At 37.9% G+C, this 25748-nt stretch overlaps 3 protein-coding genes across 4 annotated transcripts; 1 reads left to right on the forward strand and 2 right to left on the reverse strand.

Moving 5' to 3' along the window:
• Window positions 1-2408: 2408 nt before the first annotated feature.
• On the reverse strand, window positions 2409-13564 carry Polr3C (RNA polymerase III subunit C). 2 transcript variants are annotated; one of them, XM_073089339.1, is made up of 11 exons: window positions 13236-13564; window positions 12398-12522; window positions 11542-11671; window positions 10699-10897; window positions 9801-9893; window positions 9074-9241; window positions 8398-8551; window positions 8074-8194; window positions 7572-7643; window positions 3264-3431; window positions 2413-2655 (listed from the first exon to the last, which is right to left on the reverse strand). In XM_073089339.1, the coding sequence occupies exons 1-11, from the start codon at window positions 13380-13382 to the stop codon at window positions 2518-2520; spliced, it is 1515 nt and encodes a 504-aa protein (XP_072945440.1). In that variant the 5' UTR covers window positions 13383-13564; the 3' UTR covers window positions 2413-2517. The 2 variants fall into 2 exon arrangements, with proteins under 2 accessions (XP_072945441.1, XP_072945440.1); XM_073089340.1 differs by lacking the exon at window positions 13236-13564 and having other exon boundaries at window positions 2409-2655; window positions 11542-11658; window positions 12398-12517.
• A 308-nt stretch (window positions 13565-13872) lies between these two features.
• LOC140754425 (MIT domain-containing protein 1) lies at window positions 13873-23838 on the forward strand. The gene is made up of 4 exons (XM_073089430.1): window positions 13873-14134; window positions 14734-14972; window positions 15296-15495; window positions 23532-23838. The coding sequence occupies exons 1-4, from the start codon at window positions 14008-14010 to the stop codon at window positions 23692-23694; spliced, it is 729 nt and encodes a 242-aa protein (XP_072945531.1). The 5' UTR covers window positions 13873-14007; the 3' UTR covers window positions 23695-23838.
• Window positions 16636-22542, reverse strand: LOC140754540 (uncharacterized). The gene is made up of 2 exons (XM_073089580.1): window positions 18696-22542; window positions 16636-18595 (listed from the first exon to the last, which is right to left on the reverse strand). The coding sequence occupies exons 1-2, from the start codon at window positions 22370-22372 to the stop codon at window positions 16636-16638; spliced, it is 5637 nt and encodes a 1878-aa protein (XP_072945681.1). The 5' UTR covers window positions 22373-22542.
• Window positions 23839-25748: the final 1910 nt, after the last annotated feature.

The raw sequence follows: 25748 nt of genomic DNA on the forward strand, positions 1-25748 counted from the left end.
GAATTATTTTAAAATAAAAATTGTATTCCTTAATAATAGGATCACATAAGCTCAAGAAGCATCACGTTCAAAATGCATATTAATTTGTCGTTAAATATACGAGTGATTGTTGTATGTGTGACGCGGTCGATGGTCACGAATGTGTGTAAATATGGAGGACTTTTTTAGCCAAAACTAGTGTTAAAGCATTAGCTTCAAGGGAATATTTTAAAACCGTTGTATGTGACAAGATTCTAAACGCACTTTCGATTTAAAATAACATATTTACTTAAAAAAACTTAATTGTAAAATGAAAAATGGACGTGCGCGTGCGACGCTTTGTAAACTTTAGTTATGTTGGTAGCATTATATTCTATTTCATACGCTAAAGGTGTGATAGAACGAGACAAACGTATATTCATCACTGTGGCGGGTAAACGGAAATAGAACTCGTTTCTAGCCTAACATTTAATTTATTACTTGTCGAATATTTTTTATACATTTCACATGAGTAGTTATTTTTTGAAATTGTTAAGGGACATTTTTCTTATAAAACATACTGCATATTTCGGTGTACCTGTTGTTAATATTCTTTAAAGATTGTACGGAATATATAGATATTTTATCTCTTTCAGACTTACTACGATCATGAAGGATAGTCTATTCATGTACTCAATTACTACAGTTCTTATTGTTTGGTTGTTTTTAACAAAACAGGTATAATAACTTAATTACGAAGGTGGTAGAACCCTTTGTGGTTCGACTCCGGCGGCACCACCGCCACACCTATTTCTACCTAATAACAGCTGTTTTAGGAGCTGCTGTGTTCCGGTTTGAAGGGTGTGGTAAGGGAGACAGACTATTCCGAGGCGTTCCAGCTTAGTCCTCAGGGGTAGCGGCGCATCTGTGGCCGACCTCAGGTAGGAATATCTTATCTTATCTGGGGTTGATTACAGATGTCCATGGGCGGCAGTAGCCACTTACCATCAGGTGGACTGCAAGCTCGTCTGCTACTCTTACATTATAAAAAAAAAATAAAAAATTATAAGGTCTAAAAAGAGATGGTACATCTGAATGGATGTAATGTTTTGAATATGGTTAGGCACAGGTAAGAAATAGCAACGAGCGTGCTAGATTGGATTGAAGTACGATAGGTGGTCGGCCAGATGCATTGTTCCATCTAAGGACTACGTTGGGTAAATAAGTATTTCTCCATTACTCCATGGTTTTGAAGAACCAGAACATAGTAACGCTAACACTGCTTTTATTAGGCTGAAATAGGAGCGGCGGTGGTGCCTCTGGAACCGATAATTTTAAGTTGTTTTGAAAATATTAAAATTGGTTTGTTTTTCAGTAGATGGCGCTGTACTCAACGCTCTTGATATACTCATAGGTATTGTCGAAACATACAACGGTTATCTGTAATTAAAATACTAGGTGTCACTGTATAACAGGTGTTTAACTAAACATAATCTATATACTTGTTAATATTAAATTAATTATAACAATGTTGATTAATTGTCACTTTAGTTGGTCCACGAACTACATCTCTGAGTGAATTTGCTTGGAAGGAAGCAACCGAACTGATTTGTTTGGTGTTTTCGTCAAATTCTTTGTGAAACGACTTATAATTATAAGGATACATAAACCAGCAATTATTCAATCTTAATGTTACTATATGCTTTGTCTCGTTTCTTTTGCATTTGAAATATATTAGTTAAAAAGGGATAAAACAACTAAGACGCAAGAGTTGGTCGTTTATGAGATAGAGGGCACTAGTATCGACGAAGCATGTAGCGACCTCTGTAAATATGTTTGTAAGTTTATTCTGTATGTTTTTTCCACAAAAGTCTCAGTTATTCTTTATATCCTTATTTTATATGAAGTATTTTTAATTTAACATGTTTTTATTTAAAGTATCCTTTTAATTATAGGCCATTTTATAGATAAGAGTGCGAGTGTTACTGACTAACACGGTTGTATGTACAATGTTTGACTTGAGTTTCGGTGGGGTCAAATAAAATTTTAAGAATGTATATTGTGTTTTATTTTATACTCATTTAATCTTCATACATAGTTTCTTTTGAGGGAAATGGAAACAGCGTAGTAAAATGACAGTGGTTGTATTAAAGCTAACATATTTTAGAGTGAGATAACAAAAAAAAAAAGAAAATAACAAGGAGATTACAAAATTATATACAGTTATACTTTTAAATTAATTTACGTATAATAATTGGTTAAAAAGTTTTAGATAGCATAAAAACAGTTTTACCTACCTTGACTTTGGTGGATCAAATCCAGTAACTTAAATTTGTAAAAATACACAATGTCATTATTCTTTTTTTTAACTTTATTGGATAAATCAAAAGTTATGTATAATATTAACATATCTGACAAATACTATACTACAACAATAGATGACTAATATCGCCACAATCGAACTAAGTACACTTCTTCTTTTACACGCAACAAAATTAACAGTTAAACTGCAAACATTAACATAACTTGTTCGTAAGTCACTGTCGTCTGTTGGGTACATCACCGTGGATACATCAAGTACCAGTTGATGATAAAGAGCGTCTTATCCAGCTCCAGTTCAGCTGCGCTCAACTGCTTTAGTTTCTTCTCAACTTCTTGCAACAGAGCTATCTCTGGAGGTGTCAACGTTTCTTCGACCTGAAAGTGTAAGAAATAAATCCGTTTTTTAATAATGTAACATAGCAAAACGCAGACGAACACACAGTCCACCTGATGGTAAGTGGCTACTGCCGCCCATGGACATCTGTGATCAACCCCAGACTAGTTTCCTACCTGGGGTCGGCTACAGATACGCCGTTACCCTTGAGGACTAAGCTGGAATGTCTCGGATAACTTTGTCTCCCCTACCACACAAATGTGAATTCAATACGACGACCTGGTGGCGGAGTGGTCACTATACCGGTATGACGCGCAAACGACGGATTTCTGATGATGATAATGGGTTGATGATGACGATGATGATGGATTGACAATGATGAGTTGGCGATGGGGTGACGATGATGAGTTGACTATGACGACAGATTGCATCGATTATCGTATATCAGGGTCGATGATGACGATGATAATTTGATAACTTTGGTGATTTGCTAATGACACCGGAATGATGATGATGATAATGTTGGAAAGATGAATCCATATTCATTGACCCCATGTTAACGATGATTATTATGAGTTGATGGCGGTCCAGCAGCCGCGCCGCCTGTGTGGGGGGAGAGTGATGACGTCATCACCGCCGGGGCACTCACGTCGTCGATGTTCTGCTGGGGCTCGCCGCGCAGGCGCATGCCGTGCACGATGGTGCGCACGCGGCGCTGCTTGTCCAGCAGCCGCGCCGCCGCTCGCCGCTCGGCCGCTCCGCGCCGCACCGCGTTGTGCAGCGCGCGGTGGCACAGCTCGGCGGACACGTGCGCCGCCTGCCAGCGGGAGGGAGAGGGAGAGAGACGAGTGGAGGGAGGGGGAGAGAGAGCAGTGAAGGGAGAGGGAGAGAGAGCAGTGGAAGGGGGGGGGGAGAGAGGAGTGGAGTGAGTGGGAGATGAGGCGTGAAAGAGAGAGAGATAGAATTGGGATGAGTGGGAGGTAGGGAATAACAAATAGAGAGAAATAGAAATGTAGTGAGGAGATAGGGCGTAAAAGAGAATGAGAGATGATAGAAATATAGTGAATGGAAGATAAGGCGTGTGAAAGGGTGGTAAAGAAAAATAGGAGTTAGGTAAGAAGAAGGTAGAGCGTAGAGAGAAGAATGGGAGATAGGAAGTAAAAAAGAAAAACAAAAGTGAAGTGAGTGGGAGATAATTCTTAAAACACGAATAGAAAGCTTAGAAAAAAAAATCCATTCCTACGTCAAATGCAAATCGGTCTCACACACGCGGGTTCCCTACCACCAAACTTTCAAATATTTTTTATTTTTCGTACTTGTTACCACAGCATATACAACTTCTACATTGTGAAAGTTAGAAGTGCCTCCCAATTACAGTGCAATAGACAAAGCTAAAAACGCCGAAAAACTCTGTTTTCTTGTAAAGCAACTCCCATTTATTTCATGAATATGAATGGGAAAAAGATATTTAAAAAACTAATGACGCAGTTTTAGTTTTTATCAAAATCTGCCTCGTAACTCCTTTTAGCATTTATCGCTAAATCTTATAGTTTCGGATTTGGCCCTGAAGGCCTATTTGAAAAATTCACTCTGTATACTCGGTCAGCCTTATTCACAAAAAACCCTTATTCCAAGCAGTTACACTTGGACTAGTTAATCTTAGAGTAACAAAGTATGAACTTTGTTATAACAATGTCATTAATAAACATGGAGTAACAACTCATTTCTTAGCCCTGGTTTACCGAATAAAATATAACAGCACTCAAATTTTAAAAGTAAAAAGAATGAGTCAATGAATAAATTCACGTATATCAACTTAACATTGGTCATAAGACCGAGAAGCCATCGCATAAACAAAAAAAAATCACGTATAAAAATGACAGTGACAGTATATTTTGAGATTGACAAATTCAAACTCGACAGCTTTCAAGACTTCCAAAATAATCAGTTTGTCATTATATTGGAAATACATAAAATTTTAAATCAACTACAAGAGAAATTAACCAAAAACGAACTCGCTCAATTAACTGAGATGATGAAAAGAAAGGTAATTCGTATCGACAGTAATTCCGTGGACCTTATAATTTGTTAACGACGTGGTCTTTATGAATATTTATTCTTTCAGCAATTATTTCAGTGTTAAAAGCGTATGCGGAAATAATATAAAATAAGTGAAGAAGTGCTCAAAAGGACGTAACGTATCAACGTAAATGCAAATTAATATAAAAATACATATTAAGGTCAGTGTAGCGAAGACCGTCTGTCGAGTAAAACCATTTACTACGAATTACCATGAATTCTGTTGTACTACCAATATCAAAGTAAGACAAAAGCGCAACAGTGGTTTAGTCTCAATAAATTGACACGGGGAGCGTTAACTACGAAATATAGAGAAAAAAAACTTGAAATTTAGTCCAGTTTTCATCTTTGGTTGTCACCGGGACGCCCTTACGAAATAAAATAATTTTATGTGTTTTGTGTTTTGGTCGACGGACCTAGTGAGAAGACTCAAAAGGACTAAACCCTTTGAGTTAGTGACATGACAGTGTAGTGTTAGTGAAATAGTGGGGGGGATTACGGTTCTTACGGCGCCAAGATATGAATGCGGATCCGTATAGATTTCGATGAGACAAGACGAAAAGTAAGAATAAATTTTTTTGATATCTCGCTTAGTTTTCGAGATATCGATACTCAAAAATTATTCGAAAATTTCGATTTTTTGCGTTTTAAAAGTGAAATTGCCGAGGAACGGCGCGGCGGAAACGGGTGCGACTGGCATCTCCGGATAGGGGAGAACGTGCAGAATACGGTAGAAGAAAAATGAAGAGAATTCGTTAAGAAACGGCGGAGGAAAATGAGAAAAACCAAAAATTTATTTTTGAAAAACGGAGAAAATTATATTTAAAAATTTAGAAAACGGAGATAAACGGAAGTAGTATGTGCGAAAAGGTATCGTTGAGACGAGTACGATGGTATAAAATAATTAGAAATCGGGCAAGGGACAACGAAGTTAGAGGTGATTGAAATTTGAGTTGGTATTGGTTAGGTTAGGTTTAGGTTAGGTTAGGTTAGGTTTTTTTTATTATTATTATTATTATCATAATAATAGTGATAATCATAATAAAGGATAAAATATATCTTCAAAAAATTTTTTCAATAAAATTCCAACATTTTTAATAATGTATTTATTAATATCTTGAAAACTAAGCAAGATATCGAAAAAAAATATTCTTTGTTTTCGTTTTCTTTTCCAAAAATCTATCGAAATAAATCATTAAAAGAATATATTTTTTTTTATTTTTCGATTTTTAAATATCGATATCTCGAAAACTAAGCGAGATATCAAAAAATTTAATTCTTACTTTTCGTCTTGTCTCGTCGAGATCTATAAGGATCCGCATTCAAATTTTGGCGCCGTAAGAATCGTAATCGTGCCAAATAGTGATAAGTGAACATTATAGAACACAAGAACAATGTGTCTACTCCTTTATTTGATAAGACAAAGAAGTGCAGTGTCAGAGGACGCTATACGATTATTTAGCAGTTTAAGTTAGCGTAGAATTACTCATCAGTCATTAAATTAGGCTAGATTGTAATTAATATAGAGTACCTTATTATTCACTTGGTACTTTATATAATACTAGCTGACCCGGCAAACTTTGTACCGCCTCAGAATATATTTATCAAATATATTTCATATAAAATATAACCTATGTTACTCATGGATAATGTAGCTTTCGAATGGTGAAAGAATTTTTAAAATCGGTCCAGTAGTTTTTGAGCCTATTCATTACAATCAAACAAACAAAGTTTTCCTCTTTATAATATTAGTATAGACAAATAAAAAAGGGTTTTTTGCTGTTATATAAGGATTTGTGTAGGTATTTTAATTTAATAAATGATGAATAACTATGCCTAATTATTATATTACAATTAGTTTTTAATGCATTTTTCCAATGTTAAATTTATTGAAAAATAACTTATCTCAAATTGCAATAGTGTAAGTCCGTCTTGTGCAGCCTCCAAGGTAAAGATCGGCATTTGTCCCTGTAGGTCCAGGACCAGAATGGGCTACACTAACCCCTGCCTGTCGTAGGAGGCAACTAAAAGGGGGCTTCCAGGGTTGCGGGTGGCAAGAGTGGGAGCTCGAACCGCCCCGCCAGCGACCCCGGGAAGAACGGAGGTATATGCGGAAGGTTATGTTGTAAGCAGGAAACATAAGATTCATAGTTATTTTGGATTCCAGTTGCTTCCGCCTTCAGTTGATTCCAATTCTTATATTTTGTATTTTTGTTAAAGTTGCAGCCTGGTTCTTATCCTTATTTTTCCATTTTTAGATCAATAAGTATAAAATATTTTTAACTTAGAACTTAGAACACAGTCATGGAGAAAGATTTTTAAATGATGTTAAGATTAAAAGTACTTTGCAACAATCCGCTACAAATATGTATGAACAAATGTGCTTGATACAATTAAGTACATATTTTTAAATGACTTTTTTACTGCTTTAATTGAAAAAAATAATAAACGTATTGTAATAACATTGTTTTTCAGTTTCACATACCAAAAACCCTCATAATTACCTGTTTTACTATTATAAATATATTTAAATAAAATAAAAATATATCAATATTATTTTTAAAGTTGTGAAAATGTTTTTACCCCAGAATTATACTGTATGTCGCACTTCCCCGCAAAACCTTTTTTCTGCTTATTTCGCTTCGTAAAACAAACTAAAAACTAATCATAAACTAAAATCGCACGTGTAAAATAATTAATCCTGACAATCTTGATGAGAATGGGGCAAAATGATTAAAATCGTGTATTGTCATTAGTTCTCGATAAGTGTTCAAAATTTTATATAAATCGGACTGTTCAAAGTGGGTAAAAATCGAATTCCGTTACATACATACAGGTAAAGCTAATAAAAGCGTGGTAAAAAGGAAAAAATACGTACTTCATGTATATTAACGTGGTATAAATACACTGCCTTCGCCAAGCCACCCATTGAGGCAGCTTTCCTCATGGGCTGAAAAATTGTAAAAATAGTTTAAAAGTGGTAGAAATTCGAAACCTTTTTGGTTTAACTCCAGCGGCACCACCGCCACACCTATTTCTGCCTGACAACAGCAGTGTTTAGCGCTACTGTGTTCTGGTTTGAAGGGTGTGGTAAGGAAGACATATTGTTCCGAGGCATTCCAGCTTAGTCCTCAAGTTTAACAGCACATCTGTGGCTTATTTCAGGTAGGAATATCTAATCCTATCTGGAGTTGATTACAGATGGTCATGGCCGGCAGTAGCCACATACCATTTGGTAGACTGTATGTCTTCCTTACCACACCCTTCAAACCAGAACACAGCAGCGCTTAATACTGCTGTTATTAGACAGAAATAGGTGTAGCGGTGGTGCCGCCGGAGTCGAACCACAGAGGGTTCTACCACTTTCAAAACCTACATACCTGTACACTAATAAAATGTTCTTCAACCAACTTGTATGTGAGCTCTTTACATTCCTTATTGGCCAACATGGCGTGTTTCTGGATATTCTCTTCTTCTATATACTTCTTAGACCGTATTACTCTGTAAAATAAAGTAATATTATAAAAAAAAGTTTCACTCACAGCCACACACTAGGATTCCCTGTGTCGTGGGTACCAATATTATACTAATTATCCTACATGCTCTTATAATAAGCTTGTATCTTATCTTAATTCACTAGAATGTGGAAGTTTGATGGTTTGTGAAGTATGTGACATACTCCACTACCATTATCAAAACAATACCTGAATATCCTAGCAGCCTCAGAGCCCAGCCGCTCTGTAACGGCGTGGTCCAGCACAGCCTCCAGCAGCTGTGTGGCGGCGTGTTTCAATCTCACCACATACTGACCGCCCGTCGCATCGCCTCTGCGACGCACGAAACCTGCTCCGTTCTCCTCTGAAAGAAAAAGTAGTCTGAGAGAGGGAAAGAAAGAGTGAGTTAGAGAGAAACAGAGAGTCAGAGAGAAGACAGGGCCAATGTTTATTCCACCTTTAAAATGTGGGTAAAAAAGGAACCCAATTACTAAGCCTTTGCTGTCTGTCTGTCTGTCCCAAGGCGATATCTCTTAAAACGTAATAGATTGACAATTGAAATTTATACAGATGTATGGCCGCTATAACAACAAATACTAAAAATAAAAAAAATATATGAAAGGGCACATACAAGAAAAAAAAGAAGGTAGATGGGGTAAATTTCCACAGTGCATTTACTTCTATTTCATTAATAAATTGATTTTAAAGCTATTTTTTTTTTTAATATTTTTTTTATAGCTGCCAACATTTTCAATATCCTTGAAATTTCCTCTGTAAAAAAGTCAACTTTCTAGTACGGTTTAAGAGATAGAGCCCTGTAATAGATGTATGTAATAGGGTTCCATTTCTAATCTTTGAGCACATAACCCTAAAGAACAAAACATACCCAACACCTTGAGGTACTGGTCTATGTACTGATGCAGCAAGGGTTTATCTGCCGCTTGCCGTCTCGCAGCATCCTTCAGATCAGCCGCGGCCGCCGGAGCTGACTCCGCGTCCCACGCGGACGACGATAGATACATCTGTTGTAGTAACTGACGCATCAGCTCACCAGCTGGGAACGAATGAAAGAACCAAAATCATCATTAACCCATTGTTGACACTGCTGAGCACGAGTGTCCTCTCACAGTGTTACGTATTAGGCCATAGTCCACTGGCCAAGTGCGTATTGAGAGACTTCACATACCTTTGAGATTTATTAAAAAATAAATCTCTCAGGTTTCTCACGATGTTTTCCTTCACCGTTTAAGCAAGTGATAATTAATTTCTAATACGCACATACGTTTACAACATCAAAGGTCGATCGAGATGCCGAGTTTCTTAACCACTAGGCTATCACTGAATGGAAAAATGAATGAATGAGACATATCTCAACTTCATTCATCATCAAGTAGTAGATGTTTATTTAAAGAGTGGTATTTTATTTAAAAGTCTCCCTTACATCCACTCTCTTCCCTTTTAATCTAAACACACCAGCGCTTAACACTGCTGTTATTAAGCAGAAATAAGTTAAGCAGTCAGGTTTTTTTTAATAATATTAAAAACATAATAATTGTCTTACATGTTAATTAATATAATTGGCATTTATTGTAAGAATAACAAAAAACACCCACCATTTTCATCGATCCGTCGCGTCACAGCTTTTATCATGATATCATCTCGGAAGTCCTGATGAAATCTGTCGTAATTCACTTTCCAGTACACAGCTGAAACAAACATGAATGATTTATTTTAACAATATTTAATAAGCTGAAACATACACAAATGATTTATTTTAACAATGTATAACAGTATAACGTTAACAAACAGATGGATACTTATACTTATATAAATGGCGCAATGTGATTCCAACTCACACATAGAGGGTTCTGTACTGCCGAATTTTTATTAATTTATTATTTTTATTTGTTGTTATAGCCGCACTAGAATTAAATGCATTATTAAAATTTGATTTGCTTAGCTATTAATCGATAAAGCGAAAAACGGCGAAAAAAGCGGTTTCTTGTAATGCAAACTCCCTTTTATTGTTAGTATTTATTGTTACAATGGTCACCGTTATATATACTGTAATAAAAATTTCCAATGTTTATCTATTATCGTTCAAGAAAGTGACAGGCGGACAGATAAACATACAACAGAAGTTAATTAACTGACTAATTAACTATTATGATTATTACATTATATTAATTCTTTAAAATAATTTACATTGTATAATTATATGTATTTTTTATTGTATAATTAATTCTATCTTGACTATGTTACAATTGATATAATTATTACTATTAATTTTAAAATAAAATATTTGTTTAATAACGATACAGACATTTCGTGTTAAAAAATAAAATTGTTAACATTAAATTGCAATACCCTATCAGGGTGCATGCTTGCACTACATTTAATTTGTCAGACCAATTATAATAAGCATGAGCAATAAATAATTTTAATTTGAATTTGAATTAATATACAATTTTTACATTTTGGGTACAGAACCCTAAAAAATTAATAACTTACTATCATTAATGTCAGTCCCCGAGGTCATAGCCTGCATGAGGGTCCTAGCATCCAGCTCGGGGACAATGGTGGCCACCGGAACCAACGTGGGCACCTCACTGCCTTCCTTCAACTCCGCAAAGGGTGCCTGCTGTATGTAGCCCGCAGTGGCCAGGCTTATGAATGTGTCTTTGAGGTTTATTATCGTTATGTTCTTCACCTGGAAATCCATGTGGGGTTTCTTTTTATTATAACAGACTAACTCTTTAACATGATATTATCCCTGTTTATTTATATATTTTCAATTATTACTTAGAAGGGTCTTAGCCAATTACACTTATTAATAAAATTAAAAGAAACAAACAAGTAATATAATAAAAAAGTCCAAAAACTGACTGCACTAAAAATGTCAAAGTAGATTTATTTCAAAAATGGGGAAATAATCGTTCTTATTTTTATACAGAGAGCCAAATACAAAATTTCATGTTGTTTGCTTAAAAATTGATAGTTTTTCAAATGAACCTTCAATCCCTATTTTACCCCCTTAGGGGCTAATTTTCTAGAAGTGGCAAAATAGTTGTCTTATTATATCTATCTATCCAGAAAGCCAAACACAATATTTCACAGAATGCTTCAATATCGAAATATTTTCTAACAATCTGTTAACCCTTATTCTAGTCCATTAGGGGTGGAATATTGAAATTATTATATATATTTTTTTATATTCTTATATTTAAGTTTGAGAGGAGACGCAATTCCAACAATGAAACAGTAATAGACAAGCACAGCAGTGACAACTGACCATCAGATGAACTGCAACCTCATTAACTAAGTTGATTTAATAAAAAACAAATTTAGTATGACCTTATCATCCTTGTATTTGTTGGCTATGGTGACAAGGAGGACAGTGGCGCTGCAGATTGCCTGCTGCAGAAGCTCTTCCACTATCAGTTCAGCTACACTGCCATATTTAGTTTTCATCTGCAGCAAATACCTATAATTGTAGTTATTACATTTAAATTTAATAATATGTAAATTGTCATTTAAATTTAAAATTTGGCATAGCATTTTAAATACTGTTTTTTTTAAAAGCAACACTCAGTCAGAAAAGACCATAATTTGAAATATCTTGCAGACTTTAAAATGTTGCAATATTTTATAATTCGCTCTATAATTTATATATGTACAATATACATATTATCACTAACATTCTAACACCGCAGATCTCAAAGTTACCAACTTTTCAGAAGAGCAAAAAACTGTCTCATTTATTATAGTTCTTTTTTAACATCCTTTTATTAGCTTCACCTGTATATGTATGTTTGGGGGTTACTGTATAACTCTCCTTTGGACTAAGAGCCAGTGGCTTCTTACAAGAGTGTATACTAACAAGTATATATCCCCACTTTAAGTGTGTTCGTTAGATGAGCGAGCTAAGGCACAGGTCTTCGCTAAGGTCAACTCTGCGATTCAATTGATGTAGGTTCTAATCCACAATGAAAAATTATTTTTATTAATTCTTATGCTCATCACCTCTCAACTCAATATGGAAAAACACTGACTTGTGCATATTTTCACTGGGTACTTGGCCAAGCTAATGTAGAAATTTTTTGAGTTTCATGGTGTTGGAACTTAAGCAGTGATATGTAGGTCTATATATCAACATATTCACACCTGGTATGGATGCTTACATCAGGATTTGATTACAAGTGAAGCTTACCTTGGATATCGAATGAGGAGTAGAACATTATCTGGAATTAGTTTGTAGTCTGCTATTACGTCATTATGCGATGGCTCGAATGTAGCCAGGTCGTACTTGATAAGAGATCTTAGACTCTCTATTACCTGGAATTCAAAATATTTTCCATTTAACAAAGTTATCAGTTATTGACCCATTGAAGCTACAGTTTCAGATTTGGCCATGTTTTGGGTAAAAAGAGATTTCGGTGAAGTGGGTGTAGGTTTCCAAACCATATTTTAATTTACTGCATATAACTTTTAAAATCAGAGGTGTGAGACCGGGATTCAGACCTTGGACCCTCCAACCCTGGAGTAACTAGTATACCAGTCTATCACCGCAGCGGGCACTGTTATAGTCTACTAGTTTTTGCCCGCGGCTTTTCCCGCATTTAAAAGAAAATAATATAACATACTAACATACATAAAACTGAAAATTCGTACCTTCAACTTTGCTAAAAATCATCACTTGATCAAAAGCATAGTTTACGATTCAATCCTTACTAATATCGATCAAAATAATCGATGTTTTGGGTCCAAAACATCGATTCTCCGATTAATCGATCTTAGGTCGCCATCCCTAGTTCCCGTGGGATTTCCGGGATAAAAACTATTCTATGTCCTTTTTCGGGTCTCAGACTATATTTGTACTAAATTTCATTAAAATCGGTTCAGTGGTTTGGGCGTGAAGAAGAGACAACCAGACAGACAGACAGAGTTTCGGATTTATAATATTAGTAAGGATTATTTTATGGCCGAACGCCTACCAGCAATATGATAAAACTAACCTAAACAATGAAATTACCGATTTTATACCAAACCTGTGACCGAGGAAGGCCGGTAGTCTTCACTATCATCCCGATGGGTTTACTGCCGTACGTGAACAAGTCATCGCCAACTTTCTGCACGATTTCTCCAAAATACCGGTTAAGAATCTCCGATACGACTCGACCCAACTGGTGAGACATTTTACTATTAAAATAAGCTATTTGCTATAAACGATTGTTATTTTCTTAATATGTAAGATATTTTCGTGATTTTTCCTGTATTTACATTTATTTTCAACCATTAAATGTAATATTATTTATATAAATCATCACATTCATCACATCACACATGTTCTGTGTTTACAATTGAGATTTGGCATTGACAAGTGTCAAAAATGATAACATCAATACGTCAAATTGATATATACAAAGAGTAAGTATAGTAGCTGCTGGATATATGTACTTCCTATATAGGATAACCAAGACACCTATTATATATACGACAAGAAAACCTTTTTTTCTTAGAAGTTATTGTTCATAGTCGAAATTGCAATATTTTATAATACAGGTTTAACAGGCAAGCATGCAGATTTCTATCCTCCAAAAGTTTGTCGGCCTATAGTATGGGAAGTCCCTTAGTTGTGTTAGCTGTCTGATCGATTATTCGCTGTGGTTTCCTTGTCTGACAAGGGTTGTCATTTTGACACATTGACATTTTGCTTTGTTATTTTCGTAAAATTGATATTTTTGAATTCACGCGTTTATGTGTTTTGTTTAATGTAAATAATTTATAATATAACTTATAGACGTAAGAATAAAAGTAACGATGAATATCGAAAGTGCAGCAATAAACATTTTAAAGCGCGGAGTTGAGTTGGATACGAAGAAACGATATACGGAAGCTCTTGTGTGTTATCAAGAAGGACTTCAAATATTAGTCGATAAAATGAAAGGTTTGTTTTATTATTAACATTATACTATTTATAAGTACATCCTTATTTTACCTACTTTATTTTTGGTTTTATTAGCAGTTTTTGCTTGGGGTTCCTAATAATGCAGGCACTACTGGATAATACTGTATTTTCTGGACTCTTACGTAAATAATTTATTATTTTTCATTGCGTTAAATAAGTTAACCATTGACAAAAAAAAAAAAACGCTTTGTACACTCACAGCCCCACACTAGGATTCCCTGTATCGTGGGTGCCATGGACACACACAAAGACAATACACAAACACCCAGACCCAGAAACAGATATCTAAATTCATCATTCAAATATCTGTCTGGCAAGGGATCGAACCCGGAACCCTTTGCGCGTCAGACTGGTATGATGACCGCTCTGCCACGCAAGTTGTCAAATGACAATGTTATATGTTGTTCATTTAAGTATTTTATTTCCAACTGTCTCCAAGATTTGTATAAAAATACTGAAATATTCAAGAATATTCCAATTCAATATTGTGGTCACGGCGGAACATAATATTTTAAAAACCTCAATGCCGCAGTAATTACCTAAAATTATGTCATACTGAAATGGGTTTAAAATTACAGAAGAAACAGACGAAGCAGTAAAAAAATATTTACGGGTAAAAGTGACAGAGTACATGAACAGAGCAGAGGGGATCAAGAGGCTTATCCTGAAAAATAAGGAAGAGGGGAAATTTCATGAGCAAGTGATCATACAGGACAACTCCACGGGACACAGCTATAAGACGCTATTCGGAAGGTTTCTCGATGATGATGTACAGTATGTTGCGGTCGAGGATCCCTATATAAGGAGTTTTCATCAGGTAATGATTAGAAACTAATTATCACATTTTTAAATGGTGAAGGAAAACATTGTTAGGAAAGCTGCTTACCTGAGAGATTTAAAAAAACAAGTTCTTGAAGGTATATGAGGTCAATTTTTCAATTTTATTTAATTTTACACTCTTTAAAATAAAAGTTATATTAATGAGTGTAAAATAAAGTAAACTATTAAAAGAATTGAAATAACATAAAAATAGAAATGATATACGAAAACAATATTTTAAATTGAACATTAAATGCTTCATCCAAATTACAAAACAAGATTAGGACATGGTTATGTATATTACTGTATAATTTCTTTCAGTGTCAAAACTTTCTTCGGTTGTGCGAATTGCTTGTAAAGTCATGCAGTAACCTGCAACTCATAGAACTGGTGACGTCTAAGGATAACAGAACTGATAAGGACCAACGACAGTGGCTAGCAGAATTGACCGAGGACCTGAGAAAATATAGGGTACAACTAGTTGTTAAGTTCTCGGAGACACTACACGACAGGCAGATCACGTAAGTAAACTATTACTATTATAGTTCGCGCCAAACTGTTAGTCCGCTCTGTGTTGTTGCCAGCAGGGTAGTCGTACAATTTGCTATGGCGGCGTGATTCATTTCTATATTCAGAGCGGACTAGCAGTTTTACGCGGACTATACTATTATTTAATTAGTTCAATAATCTTTTCAGACATCTGTTGTATGATTCATGAATGACTTGTTATTTTCTGCCGATAATGAGTTTTTTGGTTTATACATTGATTTAATAAAATTACAGACTAAAAAACCATGTTATTGTCAATAATTTTTATTATTAATAGAGATATCCAGTAATCCACCTAATGGTAAGTGGCTAGTGCCGGCCCACGGATACCAGTTATTGTGCAGGGGCACATTACTATAATTGCTGGGTTGGAAGAATTGAAATCCCTTGTTTGTTCTTGTTCCTTTTATTCCTGTTTGTTCCATAGGTCTGTTGCCAGTACTGAATGAAAATTTGAAAATCTGGCCTATTTATATCCTCGACTCAAGTACCACAACTAGAAGCAGGTTTAGGCAGGAATATAGGCCTTTTGGCCAATTACAACTATTTCCCGTTATTCTATGTCTAAACCTGTACGGACCTGTACGAACCTGTTCAAACTGTGGCCTTGAATCGATGATTCACAATAATAATAATAATAATCTATTTACTTTGTTTAGGAATTTACATATTTCTATTTAAACTTCTATTAAAACCTAAACTATTGCAAAACCTATTATAAATGACACCTATACCTATGCCCTATAAACTATTACGAAATATTTATTTTAATACATTTACAAAACTTAAACTATTATCTATTTTCCCTATTCTATTAAACCCTATTATATACTATTAACAATAAAACATAAGTAAAACACTATTCAAACATAATAAAAACATCAATAAATTACATTAAAAACTATCAGCTGTTTACGTAACTACGTCTTACTGCTATGATCAGCTGATCGAGTTGGAGTCAGCTGTTTAGCGTCGGCCATTGAACTATACAATATTAATCAGCTGATCGTGTGTTACGAATAATGAAGTCTTTATTTATTACAACTTATGAACTATTATTAACTATAAATTAAGTAAACAATTTCAAACTTATAATTACGTCGAATCTTGAGTCAGCTGTTCGCGTCGTCCCGCACATTTCTCCCGCCGTGCAGCTGTGTTGCATCTTCTGTCGGTGCTGGGGCGACGTCTTCTATAGGCAGCACTACCAGCTTCCTCACTGGCCGGCGTAGAACTCCTCCCTTGGTTGCCACGTCGACTGTTCTTACTATGTTGTCTGGACCCGGAAATGTTGCGATGACCCGACCTCGAACCCATATGTTCCTAGGTAGGTTACTATCCAATATTTGTACTAAGTCGCCGATCTTCACTGTTGCCCCTCTTCCGTGGGGCTCCCGCCGGTGTTGAAGCTCAGGAAGGTACTCTCGAAGCCATCTTGTCCAGAATATGTCGGTTAATCTCTGCGCGGCACGCCAGCTGTTTTTGCATATGGTGTCGCGGTCGTTGAACTCTCCCGGGGTCGATACTCTTCCGTTCCCGCCGAGTAGGAAATGGTTCGGTGTAAGCGCTTCTGGGTCCTCGGCGCTCACTGACACGTGGGTGAGAGGTCGGCTGTTCACTGTATATTCCACCTCTGCCAGGAGCGTCGTGAGGACTTCTTCTGCTGGATGTCGTTCGTGAAGCGTTGCTTGCAGTGCAGTTTTCACGGAGCGCACGAGCCTTTCCCACGCGCCTCCCATGAAGGGCGCGCCAGGTGGGATGAATCGCCACGAGATGATCTTCTTAGCAGCCTCCTCCGCTGTGGCTGCGTCGATCGCCTGCCGTAGTTCCTTGTCAGCGCCCCTCAGGTTGGTGCCGTTGTCCGACCATATTTGCGCCGGACGTCCACGGCGCGCCATCATCCGCCGGAGCGCCATCACCGCAGAGTCGGTGGTGAGCGATGCTGTAACTTCTAGATGAATAGCACGTGTGGTTAGACAGGTGAAGATAGCTACATACCTCTTCTGATTGGTACGCCCGACTGTTACTGTAAGCGGCCCGAAGTAGTCGACTCCTGTGTATGTGAAAGGTCGCTTGTGATGTGCCAAGCGACACGATGGTAGGTCTCCGGTTCTCGGGTACGGCGGTGCTTGAGTTTTCATGCGGCATCTGAGACATTGTCGTATAATAGTTCGCGTCACCGGACGTAACCGTAGAACCCAATACCTTTGTCGACACTCGTTTACCGTGGCCTCGACTCCGCTGTGGTGCATCTGTTTATGGATGCTGTGTATCCATAGTTTGACTGTAGGATGGTCACCGTCCAACACCATGGGGTTCTTGACCTCATTTGTGACGGCTTCTATTGCTTCGATGCGGCTTCGGAGTCTCAGGGCACCATTTTCATACTTGACACTTAATCGATGTAATCGGCTATCTCTGTCTATAGGCTTCTGACGTTTTATGTTATCTATATCAACCTGAAATGAACTTTCTTGCGATGAACGCATTAATAACTCTTCTGCTTCTCGGAGGAGTTCTGCGGGCACGGAGATATAACACTTGGCTTGTTCTATTTTTCTATGCTTTACCTGTGGAGCCACCGGTGTCTTCTTTTGACGTCGCCAGTCGGGGTCCGCTTGAGCGTTTCGTTTAGTCCTCTTGTAATTGACCCGCTGTTTAGACGTCCTGCAAAGCTGTATAAACTGTAAAACCCTTGCTGTAGTGAAACGTAATCTATCCCAATTTGAAAATCTAGACACCTCCGGTAGACCTTCAGCCAGCTTCAGACCTCGTTCTGTTACTATGTTGTGTGTTCTTTCTTCACCTGTAGGTTCTGATGGATATGACGCAGAATTTTCTATTGGCCAGGTGCTCGAATCCTCGTGTAGGAAGTCCGGTCCCCTATACCACCTGTGGTTCTTATTGAACCCTATTGGGACATTTCTTGTGGCATCGTCCGCCACGTTGGACTTCGTTGGCACCCAGCGCCACTCACTTACCTTTGTACCTTCTTCTATAGCCGCTATGCGATGTGCCACATACGACTTGTAAGAGCGCGAACCAGCCTTGATCCATGAGAGTACTGTGCGGCTGTCCGTCCAGAAAGTTCTTGAGTCCGGCTTTCGTTGATGTTCTTTAACGACGGCGTCGGCGAGGCGAGTTCCCATCACTGCAGCTTAGTAACTCTAACCTAGGTATAGATGTTAACTTTAAAGGTGCCACCTTGGCCTTGGACATAATTAGTGATATGCTGACGTCGCCGTTGGGTGCCGTTGCTCTCCAATACAATACCGCTGCGTAGGCTGACTCGCTGGCGTCGGTGAACACGTGGAGCTGAAGGGATGTAGCGTCGCTGTACTGTAGGTATCTTCTTGGTATTGCTATATTCGAGAGGCTTCTCAAATGTACCATCCAGTCGCGCCACTGTTCCGCTATGTGATCTTCTATTTTCTCGTCCCACGATGTCCCACGCCGCCAGAGTTCCTGTAAAATCTGCTTAGCTCTTATAGTAACTGGTGAAGCAAAGCCTAACGGATCAAAAAGCGACATAACTATACGTAGGGCTTCTCTCTTCGTCGGTGTTTTCCCATCTATAAGTTCACAAGGCACACGCGTTAAATTGAGGTTGAAGGTAAGTTCGTCTGTATCCGGTCTCCATATGATTCCCAACACACGTTCCAGCTGCTCACCCGCCTTATAGAGTTCTATGTTCTGTGACGACTCCTGTTCCCCTAGTGCTCGTAGTAGCGCGGGCGTGTTGGACTTCCATTGTTTCAACTCGAAGCAAGCTCTTCTATGTATATCACGCACGCTTGAAGTGATGCGTATGGCTTCTTCGAGGCTTCTAAAGCTGTCCAGGTAGTCGTCGACGTAATGCTTCTCTATAATGGCGGAGGCTGCTTCTGGCTCGGTCTCTTCATACTTCTTAGCGTTCAAGTTCTTGACGAATATTGCTGTTGACGGCGAACTTGAAGCTCCGAAGATGAGTGATGTCATTCTATACTCCTCGGGTGGTTGATCGTCACGACGGTTCCCTCGCCACAGGTACCTAAGAGCGTCTCTGTCTTCTGTTCTCAACTTCACTTGCATGAACATTTCCTTAATGTCAGCTGTTACTGCAACCATATGCTGTCGGAACTTCATCACGACCCCTGGAAGTGATTGCAGTAGATCTGGACCTTTCAACAGCAAGTCGTTGAGTGCGACACCCTTAGTCTTCGCTGCGGCGTCGTGTACCACTCGGAGTTTATCTGGCTTCATTGGGTTCACTACCGCGAAGTGCGGTAAATACCAAGTTCTATTGGAAGTCTTCGTCCTCGGTGCAGGCTCGGCGTATCCTTTCTTGATAAGCGCGTCCATCTGTTCTGTATACTTCTGTTTTAATTGAGAATTACGGTCAAGCTTCTTTTCTATGTGCATAAGACGTGTCAACGAGTTGTCGTAGTTGTCAGGCAAGTCGACCTCTTCTTTTTTCCATAGTAGAGCGGTTTCGTATCTTCCTTCTTCTGTTTGGGTTGTATTTTTCTTTAAGATACGTAAGGCTTGCTCTTCAGGGTCCGACTGTGGCTTCTTTGGGTTGACGCATAGCGAGTCCATTGCGAAGTAATGCTTCATGAGATCTTCAAGCTTATCTTCCTGCGGCGCTTCTGTAATGTGTGACACGAAGTTAGCGGTACGTCCAATAATTTGGTTGTGGCTTCCGTGAAGTACCCACCCAAGTGGCGTGAGAGACGCTACCGGTTGGTTCTTCTTTCCCCTTCTCACTCTTGATGCTAGAAGGAGATGCCAGTTGTCTTGACCGATGAGTATGGTAGGCTTCGCATCTTCATAGGAGAGTACGTCGCTAAGATCTCTTAAATGTTCACATTCTTCTATCTGTTGTCTTGCTATTTCCTGCGGCGATACGTGCAGGTTCTTGATTGTTCTCGCTTGAATGCTTGCTGTGTGGTTGTTCAACCCGTTGAGTGTGATGCTAACTCTTCTTGACTTTGTTTCAGCTGTTTTCAACTCGTTGATTGCTTCTATACGTAATGGGTCGATGGGTCCCTTTGCCCCTATTTCGTAGGCAAGGCTGTCGTCTATCAGCGTAACTGTAGATCCATCGTCCAATAACGCGTAAGTGTTGACCGTATTCTTGGGACCTGTTGCCTGCACCGGGATTATCTTCAAAAAAGTTTGCTTCTTTGTAGGTCTGGCTGTAGTCCACGCGGAGTTGATGACCTCTGTTGACTTTTCTTCTGTTTCTGCCTTTTCTGTTCTGTTGAAGTGTAGTAACCTGTTATGAAAATACTTACAACTATTAATACCACACGGCTTCGTTCGGCAGTTGTGAGTCTTGTTTCTGAAGCGTAGACACCGAAAGCATAGTCGTTTCTTCTTTGCTATATCCCATCTTGTGCTTTCGTTTGCTTCTTTAAACTGTTTGCAGTCCGTCGCGATGTGACCTGTTTCTTCACATACGGGGCATTTCTGTATAACTGTAGACTGCTTTTCTAATACTGTATGTGTCTTCTGAGGACGTCTATTACTATACATCGGCGGTGCCATCTGTTCGGGGAGTGCATAGGGTCCGCACAGCTCAGCTTCTCTCTTCATAAATTTTTCAAACTTCAATAAGTCAGGCTCTTCTTTCGGTTGTGTTGCAGCAAAGTCGTAATATCTGTAACGTAAAGTAGGAGTAAGCTTGTCCACCATTACCTTAGATACCTCCGGATTGTAGAGATAGTAGACGCATTTCAATGCCCGAAGTGTAGACACGGCGTTTGTAACCTTAGTAGAGAACACGCAAATATCCCTAGGCGACTCGCAGAGGCGCGGCAGTGTTCTCAATGTGTCTATTTCGGCCATTGCTATCATCTCCGATCTACCGAATCTCATTTCCAAGGTCTTCATAACATCGGATGGGTACGCGTTGGTGATCAATAAGCTTTCAACTGCTTCCTTAGCTCTTCCTATAAGATGTCTTCTTAACCTATTAATATTTTCTACTACTGAAAAAGACTCTTCTGTTTCCATATATGCTGCTCTAAAAGGTAGCCAGTCCTGATAATTACCGTTAAAAGTCGGTAATTCAACAAACTTTGAGGACCGCTGGCTAGCTTTGATGGCCTGTGTTATCGCTGACGTAAGTTGAGAGAAGTCTGGCTGCGCGTGGACTCCCGCCGGTGCTTGAGCTCCCGCCGTTGTATGTACTCGCGGATCTGGTTGGGTATGGTGCGCTGTACTATTATTCTGCTGAACCGGCCTTGTCTCTTCCGTGATGGCTTCTATTTCTGTTTCTATTTCGCGGAGAGGTAGGTGCGGCTCGTCGGCTATGGCTAGCCTCGGTTGCGCTTGCTGTTCCAACCAGTCGTCGACCCTGGTGTCGGCTTCTGTTTTTGAGTACTCGGAGACGTCGTCATCGTCGTCTTCTGCTTCTATAACGGCGAGGCGTGCTGTTGCAAGTTCCACTTGCAGACGTATAAGCTCTTCTTTGGCCTTGGCTATCTTGTAAGCCTTTGTCCTTGAACGCGTGGATCCGGCGCGTCGACTCGGAGCGCGCGAACCATGCTGACTATGTGCTTCTGAAGGCTTCTGTATTACTGTGGGTGAATCAGTACTGGCGGTGAGCTCGACGGAATTCTTGCAAATGGTCGCAGCCGGCCTGGCCATCGTGGTGCCAGTGGCCACTGACGCTACTGTACCCTTCGTCGTGACGGACGTGTCTGTAGCGGAGGTTCCTCCAGTAGTGTCGGTCGCGGTGGTTCCCGTGGTCGACGTTTCTGTTGTTGTGCCCGTAGCGGAGGTCCCAGTGGTCGCGTCAGACGAGGAGGGCTTCGTTTCCGTCGAGTCTCGGCGTTCTTTTCCCACGGAGCGTGTGATCGGCATTCTTCTTGCTAATACACAAAAATGACAATTGGAACGATAATATTACTTACTATTCTTCAATTTCTTCAATATTCGGCTTTCGAAGGACCATTAAATGTGCAGGGGCACATTACTATAATTGCTGGGTTGGAAGAATTGAAATCCCTTGTTTGTTCTTGTTCCTTTTATTCCTGTTTGTTCCATAGGTCTGTTGCCAGTACTGAATGAAAATTTGAGAATCTGGCCTATTTATATCCTCGACTCAAGTACCACAACTAGAAGCAGGTTTAGGCAGGAATATAGGCCTTTTGGCCAATTACAACTATTTCCCGTTATTCTATGTCTAAACCTGTACGGACCTGTACGAACCTGTTCAAACTGTGGCCTTGAATCGATGATTCACAATAATAATAATAATAATCTATTTAGTTTGTTTAGGAATTTACATATTTCTATTTAAACTTCTATTAAAACCTAAACTATTGCAAAACCTATTATAAATGACACCTATACCTATGCCCTATAAACTATTACGAAATATTTATTTTAATACATTTACAAAACTTAAACTATTATCTATTTTCCCTATTCTATTAAACCCTATTATATACTATTAACAATAAAACATAAGTAAAACACTATTCAAACATAATAAAAACATCAATAAATTACATTAAAAACTATCAGCTGTTTACGTAACTACGTCTTACTGCTATGATCAGCTGATCGAGTTGGAGTCAGCTGTTTAGCGTCGGCCATTGAACTATACAATATTAATCAGCTGATCGTGTGTTACGAATAATGAAGTCTTTATTTATTACAACTTATGAACTATTATTAACTATAAATTAAGTAAACAATTTCAAACTTATAATTACGTCGAATCTTGAGTCAGCTGTTCGCGTCGTCCCGCACAGTTATCAACCCCAGATTCTTACCTGAAGTTAGTCTCAGATACGTCACTACTTCTGAGGACTAAGCTGGAAGTCCTCGAAACGGTATATCTCCATTACCACTCCCTTCAAACTAGAACATAGCAGTGCTGCTGTTATTAGACCGAAATAGATGAGTCAATGGTGCCACCAGGGTAGAACCCTTTGTGTTCGACTCTTCCAACCTGTTTTAATAATTTCTAAATCTTAACTATATTTAATGTTGATAATTTGTTTTTAATTCGCAGGATTAGTACAGGCTGGATAATAAAAATTGGAAGAGGGTTAGACATCTATAAGGCACCTGAAAGCAAGTTTTCTTTGGGCGTGTACGAGTATGACCTCAGACCTTGCCATGAGACTACAGTGGATATAATACACTCAAAAAATGTGAAACAATCATATGGATGACTAACAAAATGTTATTCAATTTATTTGGTTGTAACTTGTAAGATTTATTAATATTAAGATGCTACACTGCAGTTTTTAAATGTCATTGTACATTTGTTTGTTAGAAAATTGACCCAAATTTGAGCATAGCTTGCTTATTTAACTGTTGTAAAAAAATTATACCTAGTAACATTATTAAACAATTGCAAAAGTGTATTAATTTTAAAATATTTCAGAAGAACTAACTGCAGTGTAAAAGCTCAATGACATAAATAATTGATTTTAATTCATGATAAATTTATATTAACTAAAGAGAAATTTATTTTTACATTATTATAAAAGTGTTTTTCTTATCAATAGTAGTTTCAATGAAACAACATTTAAATGTATCAATATCTTTATTTTATAAACAGATAACAATTAGGCGACCCATTGCATGTTATATGCATGTTTCGTTCCACAATTCTACATTTAATAAGAATTTCTATACAAATGCTTATTTTTAAATACATTCGTACAATTATTACAAAGATATGAATATAGAATTAACACAAAATAAAAATTAACAGAAGTCAATCTCATCCACTGCATTACGGTAACTTTTTTTTGTTGCTCCATTTCTTGTACAAAACGGTTCCAAACACGTATCAGAAGCGAACTGACAGACGCGAACGTACACGCCCGAGTCCTCCTGAGATAACGTGTCGATGAGCGGTGTCTATGTGTGCGTGGCTCGAGCCTGCTTTGTATGAAGATTGACATCTGTTAGTTTTTATTTTGTAGTATTAAGTAGGTATAGCAATGTGGTGTGATGTGTGTTAAGTGCGCGTTTAAACGTATTATCAACCGAAGACGGAAGTTAGCTCTGTCAGCCCATGTGATATCATACGGTAATAATACTACTCATACCGTAACTGCGTATAACGTAGTAGCGTTTTATCGCAACGGCGTAAACAAATTTGATAAAGAATAAATTAGCGGGAAATTGCACAACATTTGCTCAATATCAGCTGACAATACGGAATAAACACAGTGTTATTATCAATTTACTTATACAATTATGGAATGTAATTCAGATTTCACAAGTACAGCGTGTTAGTACACTCCTGGTTTCCACTAGAGTGGAATATTTGCCGAAAGGAACAAAAAATTTGCTCAAATTTCAGGGATTGTGCCCAGTCAAAACTTCAGTCATACAAGTAAAGATTATACTTCTTAATATTAGTTTATCATAAAATCCATTGAAACTAAAATACTGATGTACTGAAATGAAACTAGACTAGCACGATATATTAAGTATGGCCTCTGATTACAAATAATGCCTGGTACATACAACTGTAATATATAATATGTAGACGGTACAAAGATGAAGTTTTTTGTGACGTCCTCAATTAGCAATATCCTTTTTATTGTACATATCCATGTTAAAATAAGCAGTGATAGCCTAGTGGTTAAGAAACGCGGCGTCTCGATCGAGGGGTCCGGGTTCAAATCCCAGGCACGCACCTCTGATTTTCAAATTTATGTCCGTATTAGAAATTAATTATCACTTGCTTAAACGGTGAAGAAAAACATCGTGAGGAAACCTGCATACTTGAGTTTTATAAACAAAAAAAAATCTTAAAAAGGTATGTGAAGTCTACCAATAAGGACTATGGCCTAATCCTTCTCATTCTGAGAGGAGACCCGTGCCTAGCAGTGGGACAGCAATGGGTTGATGATGATGATGTTAAAATATGTCTTACAAATTCACATCAATTCATAAGCCAGTACAATATAGCGCAACTAATGTTACTAACTCTAAATGTATTGTGAAAGTGAGATTTTTGGACGAAATTAAATTTAAAAGTATCTGCGGTTAGTAGCACATTTAAACAACTGACTACATTTTTTTATATTAATAAAAAAATTGTTATATTATATATTTTATTCATATAATTTTAATAATTGTAATGTTTTTGTTTTGTAATATAGTATATAGTAACGAAAATTTACTATAATATGTTACGTAAGTTATGGTGGATGCATATTATCCTTTATTTAATACATTACAGCTGTATATACCAGACATGAAC

Source organism: Epargyreus clarus, unplaced genomic scaffold, assembly GCF_041222505.1.
Source record: "Epargyreus clarus isolate Ecla_fem2 unplaced genomic scaffold, WU_Ecla_fem_2.2 ptg000029l, whole genome shotgun sequence".
Classification (NCBI taxonomy): Eukaryota; Metazoa; Arthropoda; class Insecta; order Lepidoptera; family Hesperiidae; genus Epargyreus; species Epargyreus clarus.

Bases quoted from the DNA above. Each gene is read 5' to 3' on its own strand.
- LOC140754425 (XM_073089430.1), top strand. From the start codon at position 14,008: ATGAATATCGAAAGTGCAGCAATAAACATTTTAAAGCGCGGAGTTGAG. The intron at 14,135-14,733 runs GTTTGTTTTATT...TTAAAATTACAG, and splicing joins ATTAGTCGATAAAATGAAAG to AAGAAACAGACGAAGCAGTA. The intron at 14,973-15,295 runs GTAATGATTAGA...AATTTCTTTCAG, and splicing joins ATATAAGGAGTTTTCATCAG to TGTCAAAACTTTCTTCGGTT.
- LOC140754540 (XM_073089580.1), bottom strand. From the start codon at position 22,372: ATGCCGATCACACGCTCCGTGGGAAAAGAACGCCGAGACTCGACGGAA. The intron at 18,596-18,695 runs GTTAGAGTTACT...CTGGACGGACAG, and splicing joins AAGTTAACATCTATACCTAG to CCGCACAGTACTCTCATGGA.
- Polr3C (XM_073089339.1), bottom strand. From the start codon at position 13,382: ATGTCTCACCAGTTGGGTCGAGTCGTATCGGAGATTCTTAACCGGTAT. The intron at 11,672-12,397 runs GTAAGCTTCACT...CTACAATTATAG, and splicing joins CTCCTCATTCGATATCCAAG to GTATTTGCTGCAGATGAAAA. The intron at 10,898-11,541 runs GTCATACTAAAT...ATGGATTTCCAG, and splicing joins ACAAATACAAGGATGATAAG to GTGAAGAACATAACGATAAT.